Genomic DNA, 21,589 nt, shown 5'->3' with positions numbered 1-21,589 from the left:
AGGGTGGGAAAACAGGGAGGAGGGAGAGGGAAAAGACAGATACCGTACAAGTTACAACAAGAACTTACAGTGTTATAATTGTCCTGTATGTCTTAACACCACCAACACGTCTGCAACATGTGGACACAACCAAGCACGGAGAAAGAACAAAAACTAAAGCTTTTGGGATATTCTCTCCAGCAAAACAAGTAATCAAAGTCGAAAGAAGAGCAAGAGAGCAAATCTGTTTTGTGATATGCTGAGTAAAGGACATCGCATCCATTAAAAACCCAGTTCTGAGCAAGGTGCACCTTCAAAGCTTACAAAAATCAAGAGTACGGGCCCTGACAATAATACCAGGGAGCATCAGCCTTTAACAGCTTCCAGATTCCCAGCACGTAAATCCATCCTTACAAAGCCATGTATCCACCTGACCCTGCCACTGCAGGTGCCTCTGCATGAACAAGTGCTGTGTTTTCTTCTTTCTAGAGGGCACAACTGCAAGCGTGTCGAGACACGACGACTCACCATGAGCGCCTCTGTGTTGGTCTCTTTTAATGCTATTTTTGTTAAACCATTCATCCTGGGGCTGGAGGGTTCATTGTCCGATAACACTATAACGTCCGGCGAGGGGACGCGCTTTTCTCTCTTCACTTCACTGCAAACCAAACAAAAGAGAAGGAGTTAATAAAAACAACAAACTACTTCATGCTGCAAAGGAATATCATTTACAACCTCCTGCTAGATTAATCCCAAACCTCTCTGATTCCGAATAAACCCAACACTGATGAGCTCAATTTCTGCTTTCCCTAGGGATGTTAAGCCGTGTGGTACGAAGCGTGCCATGAGGTAGGACACAGCCTCAGCACACGGCAACAGTGAACTCATCAATTTAGCTTTTCCATCAGTCACTTCACCCCCTGTAGATGACACAGAGCCTTTCCCAGGCTCTGCTTGCACCAAAGAAGACCCCAGTCACTCTCTGCTTACCTCGCTTCTGTTCTCCCTTTCCCAATAGTGTTTGTAACCTGTGACTCTTCTCACCCACCTCCAGGGATGGGGCAGCCACACCTTCCCTGGGCAACTTGTCCCAGGTCCTCACTGCTCTCAGAGTGAAGAAATTCTTTCTTATGTCTAGTCTAAATCTGCCCCTCTCCAGTTTATCCCCATTGCCCCATGTCCTATCACGTCCTATGCCTTTGTAAACAGGCTTATACTGATTTTAACTCTTTATTTGGCTTTAACGCTCAGTGTCTGGAGCGATGGCTGCACCTTCTGCCTGAGTTCCTGACCGTAAAAATCCCATCTCAGCTCCATCCCCTGCGTTTTTCATCCCTGAACAGAACCTCAAACCATGTGAACCAAAGGGACAGAGAATACAACACACACCAGTGCCTCTCCTCTGACACACACCTGTTGGATCACTTCTGGTACCAGGATTTGGGATCTCAAACTAGGACAGAGAAGGATTTCAGAGCAAGGTTTGCAGCATGGGAGAGCCGAGAGGTTCAGGAGGAGCCGCACAGGAACAGGACAGCAAAGTCTGCGCTGCCCAGGAACGACGGTGCCTGAGAAAGGGTCGACAGCAGGAATTCTAGCAGAATGTGACACAAGGAATTGCTTTGTCCTGCTCATAACCCAGAACCAGAACCAGTAAAGGTGGCAGAGAGACCCTCCTGGCTCACAGTTACACGAGACAAAACACACAAAGCATTTGTATCGAGCAAGATGAAACAAATATTTAAGTGTGGTTCCTATTATTCACAACTAAAATGCATGAGTTATGCCCTTTTAAACATCAGGCAGTTATTTCCTGCACCAAACAGCGGCTTCTAGACTTAACTGATATGCCACATTTATTAGAAATTCAATGATTAACAGAAATTAATCCTTCTTTAGGGATGCAGAGGAGATTCACACTGACTAACAGCACTGAAAAGCTGTGCACCCCGATCAGCTTTGGGAAACGCACCTTCCATGAATACGCTTTGGGCAGACGAAACGGCACTTTGGATACCGCGAAACCACCTCCAACACTCTAAAAAACAGCTTTAAAAACGCAATTTCCACGTTAGTGGAAAAAAGACAGGAAAAGTAGAGTGTCCTCTAGAGGGCACAGCAAACCAGTGAACCAGGGGCATTTAAACTCCGTGGCCGTTTCTAAATTAAGTGGCCCAGGTGAAGAATTTCCAGCTTTTTCCTGTATTGGAATGCAGCAAACCGGCTCGGGGCACTAGTGGCAGGGAGGACGCTGGGCCAGGCAAGCGCCGAGGGGCTCGGTGAACCCGGGAGCGCTCAGGGTGCCGAGCTCCTCGCTGCTGAGCCCCGTTTGGGTGACAGCGGGAGCTGCTCCATGCGGAGGATGGAGCTGGGACCTGGCCATTCCTCCTCAAACTTTAAGGTTAAATCCCTCAAGAAAAGTACAGAGAGTTGAGCTACCTAAAAAGTTGGGAATCACAGCAATGATGGGATTTGAGCCTCCAGCGTTCCAGCCGGAGCCAGCCCGCTTCCGAAGCCAAGGGCGCTCCTCGCCCCCCAGCCCAGACGGACGCTGCGAAGAGCTCTGGGGTCAATACGTTAGGACCCAAACGCATCCACGGGGCGACGCGAGGGGTTTCATTTGGCTTCGTCCCCCTCTCCGTGCAGCGGGAAGAGCCACGCGGCCGCGGTCGGGTCGAGCTCCGCTGGGAGGCTGGTGGAACCCAAGCTGCCGTCACCGAGGTGGCCGCCGCGGCTGAACCGGCTTCCGATGGCGGCACCGGGGCCACCGCCGGCTCACGTGACGTGTTGGGCACGTGACCGTCACGGCAAAAACCATGGCAACGGCCGGTCCCAGCTGGTGCTGCCCGGCCTTCATTTTGTGAGGTGAGGTCAGGATCAGGTGGCGGCAGGGAAAATGGAGCGGCCGGGCCCGGGGGTCCCCACGCGGGCACCTGCACCCTCGCCGAGGAAAAAAGTGAGAAATGGGAAAATAAAACAAACCCAAAGCGTCCCCAGAGAGCGGCCGACTGCGTGGTGGAGCCCTCCGGGGTCTGTCTGAGGCTGGACGAGGGCGGGCAGGCTGGATGATGATGCCTGCCGGTCCCTGGGCTTTCCCAGAACACCCCAAGGAGAGAAATCTTCATCCTGAAGTAGCTCAAGGAGAAAATGACACTTGCAGTGAGGCGACGGACAGATGCTGTGGCTCAGCAGCCACCCCAGCACGCTGCGTTTGAGGGAACACGGTGAAGTTTAGCAGAGGGCGAGCAGCCACTCACACTCTGTGCGCTCCGAATGCTTCTCACAGAGCATGTCCAGGGCACCGAGGGCTGGGATGGGGCCTCGCTTTGCTTGGCCACAGCGAAGAGTGGCTGTAAATCCAAGCAGTGATGCCACACACATCCCCCAGCGCCCTTTCCCAGAGCCTCTCTGCTCAGGAGCCCGGAGCAGGGCTCCATCCCCTCGTTTCACCTCCTCACCATCAAACCAATGATACCACCACGGGGCACAACCAACCTCTAAGCCACGGAGCAGGACCAGGAGATGAAATCTGGACCCCGGAACAATCCCTGTCCCTACAGCTCTGCCATTACCCCATCCCGCGCTCAGGCTGAGAAGGAGGAGAGGCAAGGGCAGGACTGCCTGGACAATTCCTCGGCTGAGGGCTTCCCCAAGCTTGTAGGGTTTCTACATTTGGCAAGGCTCCTCATGGTATTCCTGACAGCAACGTTGTACAATGCTGATCCAATAAAAGCTGCAATAGCAATAATTACAGCCAGAGTTTTAAAATCAAGGCTTTCCACAAAAGCATTCAATAGTTGCATCTATTTAGGACCATCTGCCTACACCAACTTTGAGAGGAAAACCCTTCCTGAGGGGGGAGATACTGGATGTTTTGAAAGACAACACACATGGACCACAGCACCAAGTGCTTCCACAGTTGGCATCACAGGATTTACGCTCTCAGGAGTGCGATCACTGCACAGGGGACGAGGCGGCACCAGACCCAACCCCAGAAACGCAGCTCAGAACTCTGCAGAACAATCCCCCTCCACAAAGGGGTTTGCTTTGCTCTTCTGACAGCCTGCGTGTGAAGCCAACAACTCAAAGCAGATGTTTCAAAATCAGCCAGACAATGGAAATATCACCACTTCCAGAAAAATACGGCCACCAGCAGTTAATAATTCGGGATAACTGCCCTGATACCACGACCTTTATCCCCTTGAAGCCGCCAGGCACATCTTTCAGCTAAATAAAGGCACAGCTCTATTATTCCCCCTTCAGCTTCCCGAAGCGTGGCTGTCTGGACCATTTGGGCTCTGTGCTAGAAGACGAAAGCAGGGTCGCTGCCCAGCGCCGAAAGCCCATTTCAGTGCTCTCAACCATAAAACACAACAGTGACCCTGCAGACAGTTTGTGCAGGGAATCAAACACCAACCTCCTAAGTTGCTGAATACTCTCAGAAAAGGCCACGCTTCCTCCAGTTCCTCTTTTAAAACCTCAGAGCACGAGGACAAACACATCACAGCATCTGAGAGTCCACCTCAGTGTCCTGGAGCATCCTGGAGCAACCCAAAGCACAACTACAATCCCCAAAAAACCCAACCCAACCAGCCACTTTCCCACGGGGACACCACAAATTTATTTGTTGACCTGATGAGGGCTGAGTGGCTGAATCCAGCCCTGGAGGGCTGCGTCCACTGAGCTAGAGGAAGAGAGATGAGATGTTTGTCCTGAAGGGGCTGCAACAGAAGCTGAAGGTTCTGTGAGGTGGGTTCTGCTTTTCTAACAGCTGCACCTTCCTGCCAGACACAAGTTCAGTGAAATGCGATCAAGGAAGACAAAGTTTTAACTCAACAATAGCAAGAGACAGACAGACAGACCGACCAAACAACTGACCAGGAGCCACCGGCTCTCCAGAGAGACTTTGAGAGGCCTCATGCTGCAGCTCGGAAAGCTTCACGACGTTAACCCAGAGCTGCTGTAAGGCAACAGGCAGCCTTTCCCTTTGTTCACACTGACCCTGAAGCGTCACGCACACAACAAGCTTCCCTCTATGGACCAGATCTTGTCCATAGAATCGTGGGATGGTTTGGGTTGGAAGAGACCTCAAAGCCCATTCAGTTCCACCCCCTGCCATGGATCAGGGTGCTCAGAGCCCCATCCAGTCCTGCCCTGAACACCTCCAGGGATGAGTGCTCTCAAATGCCCTTTCGATCACTCTTAATAAAAAAAAAAAAAAAAAAAAAAAGGATAAAAATAAAATCAATGTGCTGCTCACTTGGTTGAAGTTACTGAGCTACTGACCTGAAACATGGAATGAAATCCCTCGTGCAGAGCAGGAGCCCCATGCAGCCCCATCCCGCGCTCTCCCCACACGTCCCATCCATCCACAGGTAACGAAACAATCATCACGACTGCTCCCCAGCCCAAAGCTTCATTTGCATTAACAAATATGCAGCAGTTTTGCCTCAGTCCATTCAACAACCTCTTGTGTACTCCCAGCCAAAAATATTTGGCAAGCAAGGCAGACAAACAAGGAAAGAAAAAGTGATGCAGCGGGGAATTCTTTTTTTTTTTCCTGGAGATGTTTTATCTCCATCAATCAAAGCAGTGGCAGTGGATCTAGAGACTGCGGTGCAAAACAAACTTCATCCCTTCCTCTGAATGTGAAGGAAGGGAACTTTAATCAAACTGTGTCCGTGTTTAAAATAAAACATTGAACTCCCCAAGAAACTTTGGCATCAATGTTGTTGCAGCATCCTCCAGTCCAACACGCTCTGGGAGGCACAGACACAACGGACGGCAGCTGAAAGGAGATCTGGAGCGTGGGGCTGTGCCGTGTTCCCCGGCTTATTAACGGGAAGAGAGGAGCCTGTTGCTCTCTGCTGGCACCGCTGTGAACACTGATCCCAGTAAATTCCAGTACGGCAGAGAGCATGGTCAGCCAACATCCTGATGTGCTTAAGAACATGTTAGAATTCCAGAGTCAAATCCATTAATTTTGGAAGTTTTAAATGCGATCTGGCCAGATTGAAAAAAGAACAAACCAACCCCAAATCCTTCAAAGCACCAAAATTCAGCATCCAAACCCTAATGCGAAAATTCAGAGCACGGCCAGGAGGCCACCCTCCACACAATTCCAACCAGATGCCTCTTGGCTGCTATTTGTGTTCACCCCAGGCAACAACAGGAGAATGTGTCAATTCTGAGGTCCCAGAGCATCATCACATTTGTCAAGCAGAGAAATCGTAACCAATAAGACCCCAAATTAAAGGAATTACAGAGTTCAGAGAGGTCACGGGTCAGGGCCAGGTTGGATGAGGTTTCGAGCAACCTGATCCAGTCAGAGGTGTCCCTGCCCCTGGCAGGAGGTTGGGACTGATGGGCTTTGAGATGCCTTTCAACCCAAACCGTTCCATGATTCTAGGATCACTCGTGTGAGAGCATCGCCCGCAAACCTGTCACTGTCCTCCTGCCCCGTGGTTCTCAGTGAAGAGAAGCAGCCATGAGAGACACCAGGCCAGCTCCCAAAGCCATTGCAAGGAGGAAGACCCCAAAGCCATGACTGTATTTGATACTTGTGGTATCTCACACATCAGGAGACAGTGGATGGGTACAAGCAATTCCTGTGGGAAACAAACCAAGCATAAATGCAGACTTTCTGGCTTATCCAGGCTTGTATTTCAATTGGAAGGAAAACCCAGACTCCAGCTTAATGTGAGAAGACGACACAATACATGGGGTGGTTTTGAGATGTGGTGGGGCTTGGTTTGTTGGGTTTTTAAGAAAATAAGACCTCAACCGATACAGAATCTGTAGGAATCATTTCTGCTGGCCAGCCAGCCTGGGACTGTTTGATCAAACCACAATTAACACAGGATCATTAATACGCTGATTAACCACTCTTGGCAAAACACAGGAAAACAAGATATTCAACGGCCCAAAAAGTTTCTCAATGTGCTCTAGAGCAGACACTTTTGTCCCAAGATTGCAACAAGACAAAACAAGAGATGGACAGGAGCCAGCTCCTACAGTTGTGTTTTATTAACGCTCTCACCCTCACCACCACCATCGTGCTTGTGTGCTGAGACAGAACCATGCTCTCTCTCCATCCTTCCTGGTCTCACGGAGAAGCCTGGTGAAATGTGTTTGGAGCACTGCTGTGACTTTGAGGATCTGGGACAGCACAGCTCAACAACTGAGCCCACCCCAGCCACTCACGGGGTCTGGCAGCATGTCACGTGTAAACCCCCCGACCTCTAGTTCTGAGCAAGGCTTTACATTTGGGATAATAACACGCTGCTCCCAGAGGCTCCTGATGCTTTTCCTCCAGAAGAGAGGATGATCCAGTCCCAAGAGGCTGTTACCCCAGTGTGTCCGGACAGACCACTTGAGGTCTATGCTTAACCTCACTGCAAGAGGACCTGAAATCACGAGCTCTCCCTGCGCTGCATACGAAACCGGTAGGATTTGCATGGGTTAGGAAATCATACGAAGAATGGTTTGGGTTGGATGAGATCTTAAAGATTACCCAGTCCCACCCCTGCCACGGGCAGGGACAACCCCCACAGGATCAGGGGCTCCAGCCCCATCCAGCCTGGCCTTGAACCCCTCCAGGGATGGGGCAGCCACCCCTGCTCTGGGCAACCTCATGACTCTCATAGGGAAGAGATTCTTCCTTATGTCCAGTCTAAATCTGCCTTCTCTCATTGAAAACTGAGGTATTCAAGGGGAAGGAAAGAACAGAGAGGAAAGGGAACAGCAGAGCTTAGAAGCATGGTAAGATGTCAGGATTCAACCAGGTTTTCTCCCTCCAGCACCCACACTGATGTAAATCGGTGCGTTCACTAGCAGAGCGATTTATGTTGCACTATTTCACCACCCCATTGCAAAGCAGCCGTGTCCTTATGCAGGAGGGACGCCCCTTCCTCCCATTCCTCCTGCGCAGTTGGTCTGGGATAATCACACACCAGAGCCGCCAGCGCCCGGGGCGGCCAAAACGCCCGGCAGAGGAGCAAGACTTTGGCTTGGCCTTGGGTGACCTCACATCAAAGACTTCTACCACTACAGACTTCCTTCTGTTTCTCCTGGCATCAGCAGATGTGCTCCAACCAGACACTATTTTTAAATGTAACTTCATGGTTTAGGGGGAAAAAAACATATTAAAAGAAGTATATTTTTAAGCTGCATGCAGCGGTATCGCCAGGTTTGCGTTCCCAGTCGTGAAAATCAACCGATTGCAGGAAGATCTTCCCCTCGATCAGCTTTACGCCAGCTCAACTGTGATTACTGCTGGGACACCTTTTCCAAGGAAAATATTATGTTTTCAGTTCTGAAGTCATTAAGGAAGCTCAAAAACCAAAACACGATACATCACCAGGCATGAATCCTACCCGAGGAGTCTGTAGAAGTTCAGTCATTTTTAGCAATGGAGCTTTTTCACCTCCTCAGAAACTCGGCTGCTTTGGAGACACAGGGCTTGGGAAAGCCAAGAGCCCAATTCCTCTAATTTTTCTGGAAGGGCGAGTCCCACAGGTGGGAAAAAAGTAAGAAATTAAGATCCATCTTCCCTACAAACGCCAATACTCTTAGATGAGCAAGGGACAAAATCCATCCCAGCACAAGCTTCCTCTACGTCACACACATCTCCACACTTGGATTGAGTTTGGATAGAGACATTTGCATCCTGAGGCTCCTCAGCACCACGTTTCTGCTCCAGGAGCTACACACAGACTAAGGGCTCCTCCGCAGTGTGTGGGAGCTGAGCTCCAGAACCTGGGAAGCTGCTGCCTTGCTTCCCAAAGCCCGTGGAATCATTCAGGCTTGTTTTGGTCATCAAAGGTGACCCAGGGTTTTGTTCCTCTCTGCTCAAAATTTTATACAAACACACACTATGAAAAAGGAATTCTAACTCACAACCAGTATCTAAAAAGCTTATCCAAACTCTAATGAAATTCTTTATTATATTAATTACGATTAACTTCAGTGGACTCGGGATCAGGCTGCCTCCTCAGGACGGTGTATTTTTTGTATGGGGAAGCCTCTTCTCCCTCTGTGCAGAAACTGGATACGCTAACATCTGATTACACCTGCAACAGGAATGCTGCACGGAGAGAGGATGTTCTCTCCTCTCAAGAGGTGCGACTGCTCCAGATGCTCTGTGGGAAGCGAAGTTTGCAGCCCCTCCAGCATCTCCTGTCTGCACGTCTTGCGCCAGGGACGGACACCAACGGAGCAGAAACACTGGCAGGGAGTTCAAAAATGTTATAAATTCACAAAGAGGAGACGCATGTGGGGGCAAGCGCTGCAACACGGGAGTCGGAAGACCTAATCCTGAAGTTTTGGTGTGAGCAATCTCTTAGATATCCTTCAAGCAAAGAGCCTGCATACCTGTGTTAATTAGTCAGGAGCGATTACCTTCAGAGATTTACTCCCAGTCAGCACCAGAAAACTGCCTGATGTGGAAGCCACCCCTTACGCCAGTTAACTGCTGCTGTGCAAGGCACAAACACCTCCTGAATATCAAATCGAGCAGACTGAACAAACGCTCCTTTAGCAGAAGGTTTACAGGGAAAGCTAAAAGTTCTCGCCTCCCCTCGGCCACGATGATGGAAGAGCTCTTGTTCCACCTACACTGAAGCCATATTTGGATAAAATAACCAGGCTCTTGCAGTTCAAGTTGTTGCTCTTAGAAAACCATCAAAAGCTGGGAAGAGTTCACAGATGAGTTGCCATCAAACATCAAAGATACCAATTTTCTCAGTAAGCGCCCCTCCTCCCCGTAATTCCTGCGCAGTTGATAAGGATCTCGTGTTTTCAGTTTCACACCTCAAATCGGCGCTGCTGTAACACCCGACATCCAAGCGAACGCGGGTTTATTACCCAGGAACTCTTTTAAGCCACTTTGCCCAGACAGGTCTCACCTATTACCGCCCCGACCTCAGCTGGAGTTGGAACAGGGAATAAACCAGGCTGCCCGAGTTCCTGCTCAATCCATGGGACCCCGGTACGCTCTAAAGATGATCTGGAAGGGCCAACAGCAAGGCCACAGAATTTCTGACAGCAAAATCCACAACTCCAAACTGAAAGTCAGACTCATCCGTACTCGCTGCTCTGTCAGGAAAAGCCAAGCTGCAATTAAAACCCCTCTGTTTAGACAATTCTAATCCATTATTTTTCCTGTCTCATAGCTCAATTAAAACAACCTAAACCACCCTCCCTCACGTAACTCTCAATCGGCAGCTCAAAGCGCATCCTCTCTATAACCTGTGCACATTTCTATTCCGACGAAATTCCTCTACTCAGCCGCTCACGGCAGCAGCCACCGCTGCCAGAGCTTGTGGAAGGAAAATCCGTATGGAAGTTACACCGAAGCAGCTGTTGAATCTCACATGAGGAGCCAGAGCTGTGACACACACGTAAAATTTTAATTCTCTCTACCTTTAAGATGCAGGGAACTCCTTCTTGGCACCATCCAAGCACATCTGACTGTGCTGGCATCCCTAACGCTGCCGCGCAACCGCAGCGTGAAGCTGTAACTCACCTTTTTGAGGTACTCATGTCCACTGGCTCATCCCCCGTCTGCACCTCCACTTTGATGGTTGCTTTCACCTCTCCGCCTTTTAACAATCCTTGTACTTTTCCAGCTCCAGGATCCGCTTTTATTTTCATGTCGCCTTCAGCATTTAGATCTGCTCCTAAAAGTCCTTTCTCCATCTTTATTTTCTTGCTGTCTACATCGTTGTGCGTTACCTCACGTTCTAACGCTCGTTTCTGACTCCGTGTCCTGCATGCTTCCTCTGTCATTGTGAGGCTCTGGGGAGAGAAGAGACACAAACGGGTTACGCATACTGGGAAAAAAGTAAATTGGACAAAACACCTTAATTTCCAAACAGGGCAAAGTACAGCGGTTGCTGCAGAAGGAGCTCGGGACGAGCAACAGAAGCTCTGCCAGGCGCTCTCTCAGCGTATCTCCAGCACACATCTCGCTCTGGAGTTATTAAGCGCCAGCATCGCTCGCCTCACACTTTTTATCTTAAGCAAAACCAAACAAAAATAAAGCAAAACAAGAACACGCACAGAAACCTCCTCGAGCATAAATGAGGCTCACAAAGGAGAAAAACAACCCCGTGCTGGAGAGCAGGAGAAGATCCAAACCCCCGCGACAGGAAAAGTTTGGCTCCCTCCCAAGAGGCAGGCGGAATGGATGGATTTGCCTCACGTAAATAAACGCGATTACAAACTTCTGGAGGAGGATCGCTCCGGGACCGCTGCCACGGTTCTCGGAGGACCCGAGCCCGACGGCGAGTTTGGGGAACCGGACACTACGGGGCAAAGGACACCACAGCCTGCACGGAGAACGGCTCTTGACAGCCTGCGCCCGGCACTACGGCGCTGCCATTGTAGGAGTCAAGTTGAGACTTTCTCTGCTCCTGGAGAAGGAGCCAGGCTCTTCCAGGCAGCAGAGGAAGCGCTGGGCTCGGGGGAACCAGGCTTAACTCCTCGCCTGCCGGAAGCGCGGGAAGTTTTGCTCCCGGCGGGCTCTGACACCTCAGCCCGCAGTCCGGTACCTGCGGACACCCATCCATCGGACGCGGAGCTGAGTCAGGCTTTGATCCCATGACATCACTGGGCTCCACATGACCCTTCCCAGGATGCAGCCTGCGAGACAAAGCACTTTCCAGAAACCAGTCTGAGCCGGCAGCAGGCAACCCGCAGCGGGGCTAACCCTGCTGCTGGCCGGCCAGCACCCCGAGCATCCCTCCTCCTCCTCCTCCTCGGGCATCCCTCCGCGTGCTCGGGGACACCGGGCACCAACGGGGTGGCACCGGCTGGGGGAAGAGGGAGTGAAATCCTCTCCCCTCTCCCCCCATTTTTCAATTAATTAATTACTTTAATTATTTATTTTATGCATCCCTCCCATTCCGAAATTTTTTCTTTCTCCTCCTTTCAAAATGGATTTCAAAAGTAAGGCCAACACACAATAGTTAGAGAAGTCTTTGCAATGTTGTTAGCAGCGAGAGATTAACATAATTACGCAACGTAATTAACCCTGCTCACCCCTCCCCTGTGCCACACACACACACACACTACGTGAAATCGCCGTTTCCATAGCATGAGCCCTGTGTGAGTGACCACAAGTTTCTCTGCATCATTTTGGTGAAATATAGGGATTTTTGGGGATGAGATGAGCTGGATGATGACACATCACGACACTCACTGCCCGTACCCGGGGTGCCTCCCTGGGGCATTCCCAGCGTGGCAGATATTGGACTCGCACTGATGGAAGGAAGGTGGGTTTTAGCGACCAGCTGAGCTCACGGTGGCGTTTCTGGCTCGGCAGCAGCCGCACGGAGCCCTTCGGCACGGAGCCCTTCGGCACGGAGCCCTTCGGCACGGCTCGGCGTAGCCGGCACCCAGCAGGCAGCCTCCACAGGCCGGGCTTTTAACCACAACGGCACCTGGGTGGAAGGACTGTGCACACAGCACAGCATCAGCTTCTGCTCAACCCAGGGACTGGACAGCCTGGCTGGGAATCACAAAGGTTGTTCCCACTAACTCTGTGCAAACACACTGAACACAGAGCTGGCATAACAGACCCCCGGCTGTCGTCCAGCTCACGCAGACGGAGATGCGCGACTTTCTTGAAGTAGGACTGCTCTGCCTGTAGGAAACCTCCATAAATGAGAGCCTCATCTGGGTTTATTTTCAGTATCTTCACATTCTCCAGCATCAGATGGATGGGAAGCAGCAACTCCAGCCACCTGTGCTGATCCAAGAGCTGCAGCAGCACTTCAGGCACTCAGGCTCCAAACTTTAAGAACATTTACTTGACGCTGTGTTTCTACTCCTTTGTTTTTCTCAGTTTTGACTGGGATGGGAAAAGGTAGTCACAGAATGGTTTGGGTTGGAAGGGACCTCCAAGCCCATCCAGTCCCACCCCTGCCACGGGCAGGGACACCTCCCACGGGATCAGGGGCTCCAAGCCCCATCCAACCTGCCCTTGAACCCCTCCAGGGATGGGGCAGCCAGCCCTGCTCTGGGTGGTATCTTTGGGTTCTACCAGATGTTCCACACACCAGCACACGTGGGACAGTCACCAGCACTGCACGCTCACGGCTGAATCTCAATACTTGAGTTAACACAAGTGATGGAAACGATCCCCACCTTGGACTGGCACTAAGTTTTATTTTAAAAAATTAGTGTAGTTGGAATCCTAATGCAAAACCAGGTTGTGCACACCGAGTACTTCACTAAAGCGCTCTTTTCCAGCTCACCAGCACAACTCACTCTGCGGAGATGGGGAAGACAGGCACTGAGCACCCCACTCAGTGCTTTCCCAGAGACTAACCCTTCGATCCACCAACCCTCACAAAGGTCAGATGGAACAGAGGACAGCCTTAAAAACTCACCACGTCCCCTTCCAGCAGTCCCCTGTCCCATCACAAATTCTCAGAGATATCTCATCTCCCACCCTTTGGTTCCTTTACGAACGCGCAGGAGCCATTCTACCTCGTTCTACCTCATCTTCACCCCCGTATCAGACGCCAACAACAAACTGCGTGTGGCGTCAGCCTCGGCCTCGCGGTCCCCTCCGTTCACCTTCGAGGAGCGGTGCTGCTGCCATGACTTTCTGCAAACCACAACTCAGTCCAAGCTTCAGTTAACAGTTCCCAGAGTCCCGTCGCAACGACACGGGCTGGAGAGCAGTAACCAGGGACAGCGATCGCTAGGGAGAAGAGGAGTGTCTGTAGCACAACCGGAACGGACGTTACTGGGAAGGCCTTGGGATGAGATTGCACCGAGGCTTTTACAGCTAAATATGAAGATGGCAAATGCAGCCCAAGGTTTATGATTCTCATAACAGAGATCTGGTGGCGCAGTTCCCCTGCGTTAAAGTGACTAAATCACATTTATTGTAGATAAGCCCTAAACCTGTGCTTCCTAACGCAGTTTTAACCCTTTCTGGAAACAATTTGCTAACACGGATACAGCTGTGGAGACACCTAAAGGAGAATTAATGCGGCCCTGACAGAAGGGGAGAATAACGAGAGGGGTTGCTTTAGAAAGGCTCTTCTGCCTCTCCAGGGAGAGAGGTGAGAACTGGTGGCATCAAAGATCAAAGCCTTTTATGGAATCACCTGGGTTACTGGGCCCCAACTCCTGCAAGCTGGAGAGCATCAAGGAGCAGGTGGACAGTTTAGGAGAGTTCCTGGCAGGATCTGCTTCACGTGGCAGTCTACAAAGTGCTTCCCAAACAGCCTAAACTCAGAATATGAAGGAAAAGGTTAAAACCAGACAGGTGCTCTGGAAGAGAGGAGGAGGAGGAAGGTGGCACCTGCAGAGACCTGCACTGACAGGGATGCTTGTCCTTGTTCACAGAGAGGGTGCGAGTGGCTCCCTGCAGGACAGGAGAAGGTAGGAGAGACCCAAACCCACGTGGGAGCAAACTCCCTCTCTGATAGCAAACTTGGCCGTTCGCTTAATCCCAGCACCCAGAGCCAGCACCACGCGAGGCCTCATCCCCACTATTAACCAGCAGCCTCTATGTCTGCTGGAGTTAGCAAGATTCCACCAAATGAGAATAGATGAGGTAGATGCTGCAAAACACTCAGCCTGCTTCACGGACAACATACAACGTCGAAAGCTGTTCCTAAAATCCTCATTTCTGCTCTTCCACCGTTAACAGCCAAAGGAACCACTAACACAAACAGTAAACGGCTTCAACTAACCTGACTGTACCTTTTATTTGGAAGAGAAAGTAAGGATTACACTGTAAATTTCAAGTTTTATGGAAGGTTCTGCTTTTTATTACAAGGAATGCACAGCTCGGGAAGGAGCGCCCAGGGCTAAAGCAGCAAAGCTCATCTATAAGGACTGTGGCTGTAACAGATTAACCACCGCGATCAAGGCAAAAGGCAGCTTCACACCTCACATAAAGCACAGTAAACGCCTCCGACTGCAGGCCCTTACACCACGAAGCCTTGCCCGAAGCTCCCCACGCAGCTCCGCAGCGACCACGGGACAGGACAAACCCCAACGTCCCAAATTCACAGCCTGTTTATGCTCACCGAGTAAGCAGCGTGGGCTCTTCCGATGCCACCTGCATTCTCCCATTGGAAACGGATCCAAAGAACTCTCTTGCCATCTTACAAAACCGTCCTCCCTCCAAAAAGCAGAGGCGCACGAGCAAGACGACAAACCTGGAGTGACTCAGCTGGTGGCTCTTCCAGCAGGGACGTGCAGGACACGGGCACACAGCCCACCCCGGCAGAGCGCTGGCAGTGCCCCAGCCATCACCTGAAAGCTACAGAGGAGGAAAAACCTCAAAATTCCAGTTGAAGACTTCGAAAATGGATTTCTTCGTGCTGATTCTTCCAGATGCACGGTCCAGCCCAGAATAAGCAGGTGCAGAAATCGTTCCCGGCTCACTCGGCTGCTGCCTGGGCACGGCACAAACAGGACGGCAGCCGGAGCAGGTTGGACGTGCACGCACAGAGAACTCCGATACGATGCGTGATGACAAAACCACAACTGGCTTTTACCACCGGGCTTGCTATTTGTAACGAACATTTCCACTTCTCCCCACATCACACCGAGTTATCCGTACCGCCTCCTCACCCCTCTCCCATTCAGGATTTATAACTTCCTTGTACAAACTCCAAGTGATTCCTTCACGGAGGAAGTTCCGTTTGCTTCTCCCTGCCCGGCACAGGGCGGTAGCTTGGAGTTCCAAGGCCTGAAGTTAAAACTTCATCCCGGGGCTTTGGGGCAGCCACCACGGTGCCAGCGAGCCCATCTGCAACCAGGCTGGGAGCTCACAGCAGCCGCGCGCTAACCCACCCCGCAACGCCACACTGGCTCTTTTTGGTAGCCAAAAGCAAAGATTTGGGGGCCTATTACCCAGAACCATATGGAAACCTTTACAGCAAGAGAAGGGAAAAAAAAAAATGACAAAACAAACCAAAAAGAGACAGGGTTACAGAGGAAACAGGGAGGTTGAGACACATTCTCTAAAGGTAGATCACAAGCTCACCAGCTCCACTGGCACGGACCCGATGGGCACCAGAGGCCCTCACAGCAGCCACGACTGGCCACACACCCCCTTCTCTCCCTGGAATTTCACTGCTCACAGTGGGATCTGAAACGTTTCAATGCAAAGCTGCCGTTTCGACTGAGCTGAATTTCTTGCTGTGCCATAAGTGGGTTTCTTTCCTATGTACTCACTAATGAAGACAGACGTGAGATGTCCTGGAAAGAGTAATTAAGTTTATACACGCGTAATTTACATATATATATATATATGATGTGTGTGCTGCTGTGTGCAGGTGTGCTCAGGTGTTTCAGTGTTCACACACAGGGAACTTCATGGCCTCATCACACAGATATTTAGAGAAATTAAACTTTAGAAAGCCAAAGTAAGAACCAGATTTCATTTTTGAAGCCTAAACAACCGCAGCAGCAGGACGATCAGAGCCCTGGTTATTTTGTGGGTTGAAAAATAAATATAAACAAATCATCCGGCACCTGAACTCACCCCAACCCCGTCCCTTCCCCACGAAGGGGTGGTCGCTTTGCAGCCTCAGCCCTTGTCCCCGGACCAGGAGCCCCTCCAGGCAGAGGGACTGCAGGTGCAAAGCCCCTGGGCAGAGGGAAGGACCCCCGTGGCCTCGGGCTGCGCAGCCCCCAGCGTGTCAAGGGTTAATCCCTGCCATTTTGGTGCCACTCGGAGGTGTCCATGGAGGGTGTTACATAACAAAATGGCAGCCCTTAACCCTTCCCGCGCCGGGCTCCCACTGCTCCCTCACAGCCGGCCACCGGCACCTCCCTCCCTCCCCTCCTGTCACAGCATTTCCCCCCTGCTTTAATCACCCAGGGAGAAACAAACGAGCTCGCTCAGGGCTCCAGGACTGGCAATTAAACAGGGAGGGAGCCCACAGAGGCTCCCTCTGTGCCAGGGGTGCTGGGCATCTGGAGGCAGCAGAGGAAAGTTCTCTGCTAGTGGAAAAGCATCGTTTCAGGGATACCACTACAACGAATCCCTGAGGGAAAACAGCCCAAAGTGTGAGCTATCAAAATCCTGCGCTGTCCTGGGACAATCACAGCCCGAGCGTGGGGAACCAGAGTCCTGGAACAGCCACGACATCCGCACGGCTGCGTCCGGCTCCAGAGAGGAGCACCAGCAGCTGCGCCTTCTGCACCTCCAGCCGCTCCTTCCCACCTCCAGCCGCTCCTTCTGCACCTCCAGCCTCGCAGAAGCTGCTTTTACGTCCATCCGAGTGACCGGGCACCCAGACACACACCGAGCGCATGCCGCAACCACTTGCAGTCATGACAGCACCGTCGGAAGTGATTCAGCAAGAGTTTGACTAAATATTTACTAAAACGAGCAGCTAAACACTCTGAAGTCAGCTCTGAGCATCACAAACGTGGAGTTTGGGTCTGGGCCACGAATGGGGCTTCAGTTGTGTGTGTGGTCCCCCTGCACCAGGAGTCACCCTTCTGCCGTCACCAGTGTTTCTGCCAACTCACCTTAAAAACCACTCTGAGGGCTGCTTCCCTTCACTGAAAAATGCTAGGAAGGAGGAGAGTGATTGGTTCGTAGGCATCCCTGCAGTCAGTGCTCTCAGACAGGTGATCACAGAATCACAGAATGGTTTGGGTTGGAAGGGACCTCCAAACCCACCCTCCCCACCCTCCCAGCAAAACATTTCTCCCTAAGATCTCATCTTGATCTCTCCTCTTTAGCTCCAAACTGTTCCCCTTCATCCTCTCCCTGCACTCCCTGATCAAGAGCCCCTCCCCAGCTTTCCTGGAGCCCCTTTCCGTACTGGAAGCTGCTCCAAGGTCTCCCTGGAGCCTTCTCCAGGCTGAACCCCAACTCTCTCAGCCCTGTCTTTGTAGTTGAGGTGCTCCAGGTCTTGGGTCACCGTCATGGCTCTCCAATATTCTAACTGTTCTAAAGAGAACTTTAAAATTCCATTAATTCTGAAGTCCCCCACGCTGCCTTGGGGTTAGAGAAGTGGTTTTAAAGGTTGCTACTCACAGCCACTACACGAGGGATTTGTTTGACCTGAATTCCCCCCACGTTTTACAGATCTATTTTGGTCTAGAAACTACCAGGCAGGAAGTCCTGCTGCTGACTGCGGCTGGGCTTTGTGTCACCAAAACTCAAGGAGACTCCTCAGTGCAGGACAGCTGTGAAACGCCAGTTCCCATAACGTTCAAATCGCAGCGTTTGGATAACAAGGTAAATTGGCAAAATAAGACAGTGCACGCACAACGCTCCTTGGATGCAGGTTTCCAGGTGGTTTATGGTAAGAATTTACAGAACAAGGGGGCAGAGTATGGAATTTACACAACTGTGGTCAAGACACACAAGTCTGATACGCTCTCCTGCTCTCTCTGTGACTCGTTCACCTCTGACTGATGCCATTAAAGGTGTGTTTATAATTTCATTCACCCTTTAGGGCCCATGAAAGACAGTCCTGCCTTGCAAGATTTGGAAACTTGTGTAATAGACAGCCAAAAAAATCCACAGTGCTCATGGCTCGCACTGTCAGCTCTGAACCTGACTCACTAAAACACACCACAACGAGTGAAATCTATGAGCAGAGAGAGCAACCCCTACACCAGGAAAAGTGAGACTGGAAGAGAAGATCAGGAATGGATAATATCTATCACGGGAGCCTCAGAAATACAGGGTTTGCAGAAGAAAACACACTGGATAAGTCTTTAAGTTGCTGTTTACGACATGCTCCACCTGGCAGCGCACGGACACCATCCCACAAGGGATTGTTGATCCATCAGCGGTACCTCAGGTACCACTGGAACATCGCAAAAAGCTGCAAGGTACCTGCAAAAACGTCGTTTCCAGTCACAATTTTTCTTCCGGGGTTTGCACAAGTGATCAAAATATAGAAAAAGCCTCAAGGGAGGAATTTCTTGCACTCGCATTTGCTCCTCCTCTTGTCAAGGGCAACAGCATCGTGCAGCTGTGGTGAATGCCCCGTTAAAGGGAAGTGAAACTCCCTTGTCCGCGAGCGAGGAAGGGAGATTCACCTCCTTCAGAATGCGGATTAATGCTAAGTGAAAGGCCACTTTTTGTTAAGGCACAGGAAATGAATTCTGATCTGAGTTCAGCCTCGGAGCTCCTCTACAGCTCTTCCTTGTCCTCCTGGACAAAGCAGGAGCCAGGCTGCAAGAGATCAGAATACAACTCCATCCTCCCAGCCCAGCTCCTCAGTTTCAGCACAGAACAGGGGAAGAAGAAGTGACTGGGCACTGTTAGAGACCCATCAGCCATCTCACTCCCAGCTCCTACCTGTCAGCGAAGTTCATGGGTTCCAGGTGGCTTCTGACCGGGCCGAGGAGCTAAAAGCAACAGCAGCAAGGATCCTGAGGGAAGAGACGAGCCAGTTAGCATATCTGGTGACATCCCCATCGCCTCCACCCAGAACACACTCACTGACGAGAGAGCCACCAAACACGAGTATCGTGTGAAAGGTGAAAAGACCACATTCTATCATTTTAACCGGGAAGGAACCGCAAATACAGGCTGTGTTCAAATGCTTTCAGGTTAAAAACAAAAGCACCCATCAAAGTTACAGCTTTTCTCATTCCGGATTTCTTTAGTCTTTGCTTTTGACATTAACACTCTAGGAGGAAACCAACTGCTGCTTGATATCTCTGGATTGACCCAAGCACCACTGGAACCAATATTCCCATTTCCAGTTGACCATTTTCCCCTGCATTCATCCTAAGGGCTGGTACCGCAGGAGCTTGCTCCAGGCAAGCCAAAGCAGTCGCTGTGCCACCTCCCTTGTCTCCCTTGGTTGGACAAATCCAATATCATCTACACAAAGGTAAAATTACTCAATAGATAAGTGACAGAAACACCGAAATGCAAAGAAAGAGTCATTGTTGGAAGACACGCATGTTCACGTGTGGGCTCAGGTCAGTGGTTCAGCCACAGTCGGAACTTGAAGGACACTGGAGCAAGTTTTAAAGCCAAGCGGGATGCATTAATACTGCTGGAGGTTTGGGGGGGCACTGCTGCCACCCACAGCCCATGACATGGATGCAGTTGATTGTCCCTGTTCCTGATCCCACCAGAGACCACATTCCTGTTCCCTGCAGAAGCTTCCATGAAGTAGCACGTGAAGCAAAGGAAAAAGGGGGAAACAGCATCCTAGAGGAGTTTCTGTCCTGTAGGACAGCGTATAAAAGCAATGCTAAAAGAACACGCTCCTGTGTTTATCTGTTCTTACCCCAGAGAAGGTTCTGCTGGCCGACGCTTGCTTCTGCTTTACAAAAACTCCCTTTATGAGCCTGCACACACAGTGCACGACATCCAAACCTTCCTTCTCCCTCCTATGAAAACACTGAGAGAAGGAACCCACAAGCCAGAGTACACTGGTCAGTCAGAAACACCGCGTTTGCCATTCCACTGGCTCGGCCGCTACCTGTGCCGGCCGCACGAGCTCTGTCAGACACCCCTGAACGCAGCCCGATTTTGCTCTGCACGAAGCAAATAATGGGTCCACAGCCACAATCTCCGTGCGGGTCTCGCACCGGGCTGTGCAGCCGCCCGTGTGGGCTCCAGGGCAGACGGCAGCGGCGCTGGGCTGGAGGTGGAGCACAGTAATTGATGCACGTTGGCTGCCAAGATGACTCCTTGGAAGCTCGGCCTCTTATTTCTGCTAAGCCACTGAGAACTGAGTCATTTCCCTCCTCAAAAAGTTGCAGAGCTATTTTCTTTTGTCCAGCAGGCAGGACGACAGCTCGATGACTCCTACATCTCTCTGGATAGGGGAAAGAGGCTGTGATGGGTCACCCCTCTGGCACCCACCTGAAGATTGAAGCGTTCCCTCTGACTAAACCCCAGAGAGCTCAGGGGTTGTCTTGTCCCAAAAGCTGGGAGACTGCATCTCAGACATTTCTTTTTTTCCTATTTTAAGCACGCCAAAAAGTACCAACAGGTTAAACAAATTGCTAGAGAAGTGCGGATGTAAACATAACTAATGGATGTGCACCTGTATTCTGGTCGCTGATCAACTATCTAGAGGGCAGGTCTTGCTAATTATAGCTCATCCTATTAGTCTGATGCTTTTCTAATTAGAAGCCCATTGAAAACCATTGCAACAGCTACTTCAGGGCTTCCACAGAGCTATAAAACACAACAGACACCAGGATTCTACGCTGCTCCTTGTGCGTCTGGCTGACACAAACCTCTTTATCGCCAAAAACTATAACAAGCAAGGTGCACCCGACACAGCGTGTACCGGGTCGGGACAACCGCGTCATCAGGAGTTGTGACACTACAGCAGCGAGCAGGAAGCCACAAAATGTAAACGCTGCTGGGGGAAAACCATGAAAAAAAAAGTTAAAAAAGGGAATTATTCCGCCTGGTTGAGAGGATTACTGAAGGGGCGGTGGGAGGGGAGGGTCCTGCAGGCACCAGTCCCGTCGGAAGCCAGCTCTGCTCCACTGGAGGACGGCACATGGGCATCCCCGGCACCGAGGGAGCCTGCGCTTTGCGAAGTTCCCCCAGCAAAGAGGAATACGGCTCCACCAAAGGGCTCAGCAGCAACCTCGCAGCACTGCTTCCCGTGTTCCGGAGGAGTTC

At 51.0% G+C, this 21,589-nt stretch overlaps 1 protein-coding gene across 3 annotated transcripts in view; it reads right to left on the bottom strand.

Annotated features, from left to right (window-relative positions):
• Nucleotides 1–21,589, bottom strand: part of GATAD2A (GATA zinc finger domain containing 2A) — a 58,565-nt gene that overhangs the window by 12,882 nt on the left and 24,094 nt on the right. For all 3 annotated transcript variants that reach the window (XM_069878304.1, XM_069878305.1, XM_069878306.1), the window contains exons 2-4: nt 19,286–19,359; nt 10,505–10,776; nt 508–637 (exon numbers count right to left, since the gene is read on the bottom strand). In XM_069878304.1, coding sequence (XP_069734405.1) covers nt 508–637; nt 10,505–10,767 — 393 coding nt within the window. In that variant the 5' untranslated portion in view covers nt 10,768–10,776; nt 19,286–19,359. The remainder of the gene's footprint in view (nt 1–507; nt 638–10,504; nt 10,777–19,285; nt 19,360–21,589) is intronic.

Source organism: Phaenicophaeus curvirostris, chromosome 28, assembly GCF_032191515.1.
Source record: "Phaenicophaeus curvirostris isolate KB17595 chromosome 28, BPBGC_Pcur_1.0, whole genome shotgun sequence".
NCBI classification, from domain to species: Eukaryota; Metazoa; Chordata; class Aves; order Cuculiformes; family Cuculidae; genus Phaenicophaeus; species Phaenicophaeus curvirostris.
The sequence above is the reverse complement of the archived record's forward strand: the minus strand, read 5'-3'. Positions and strand labels throughout refer to the sequence as shown.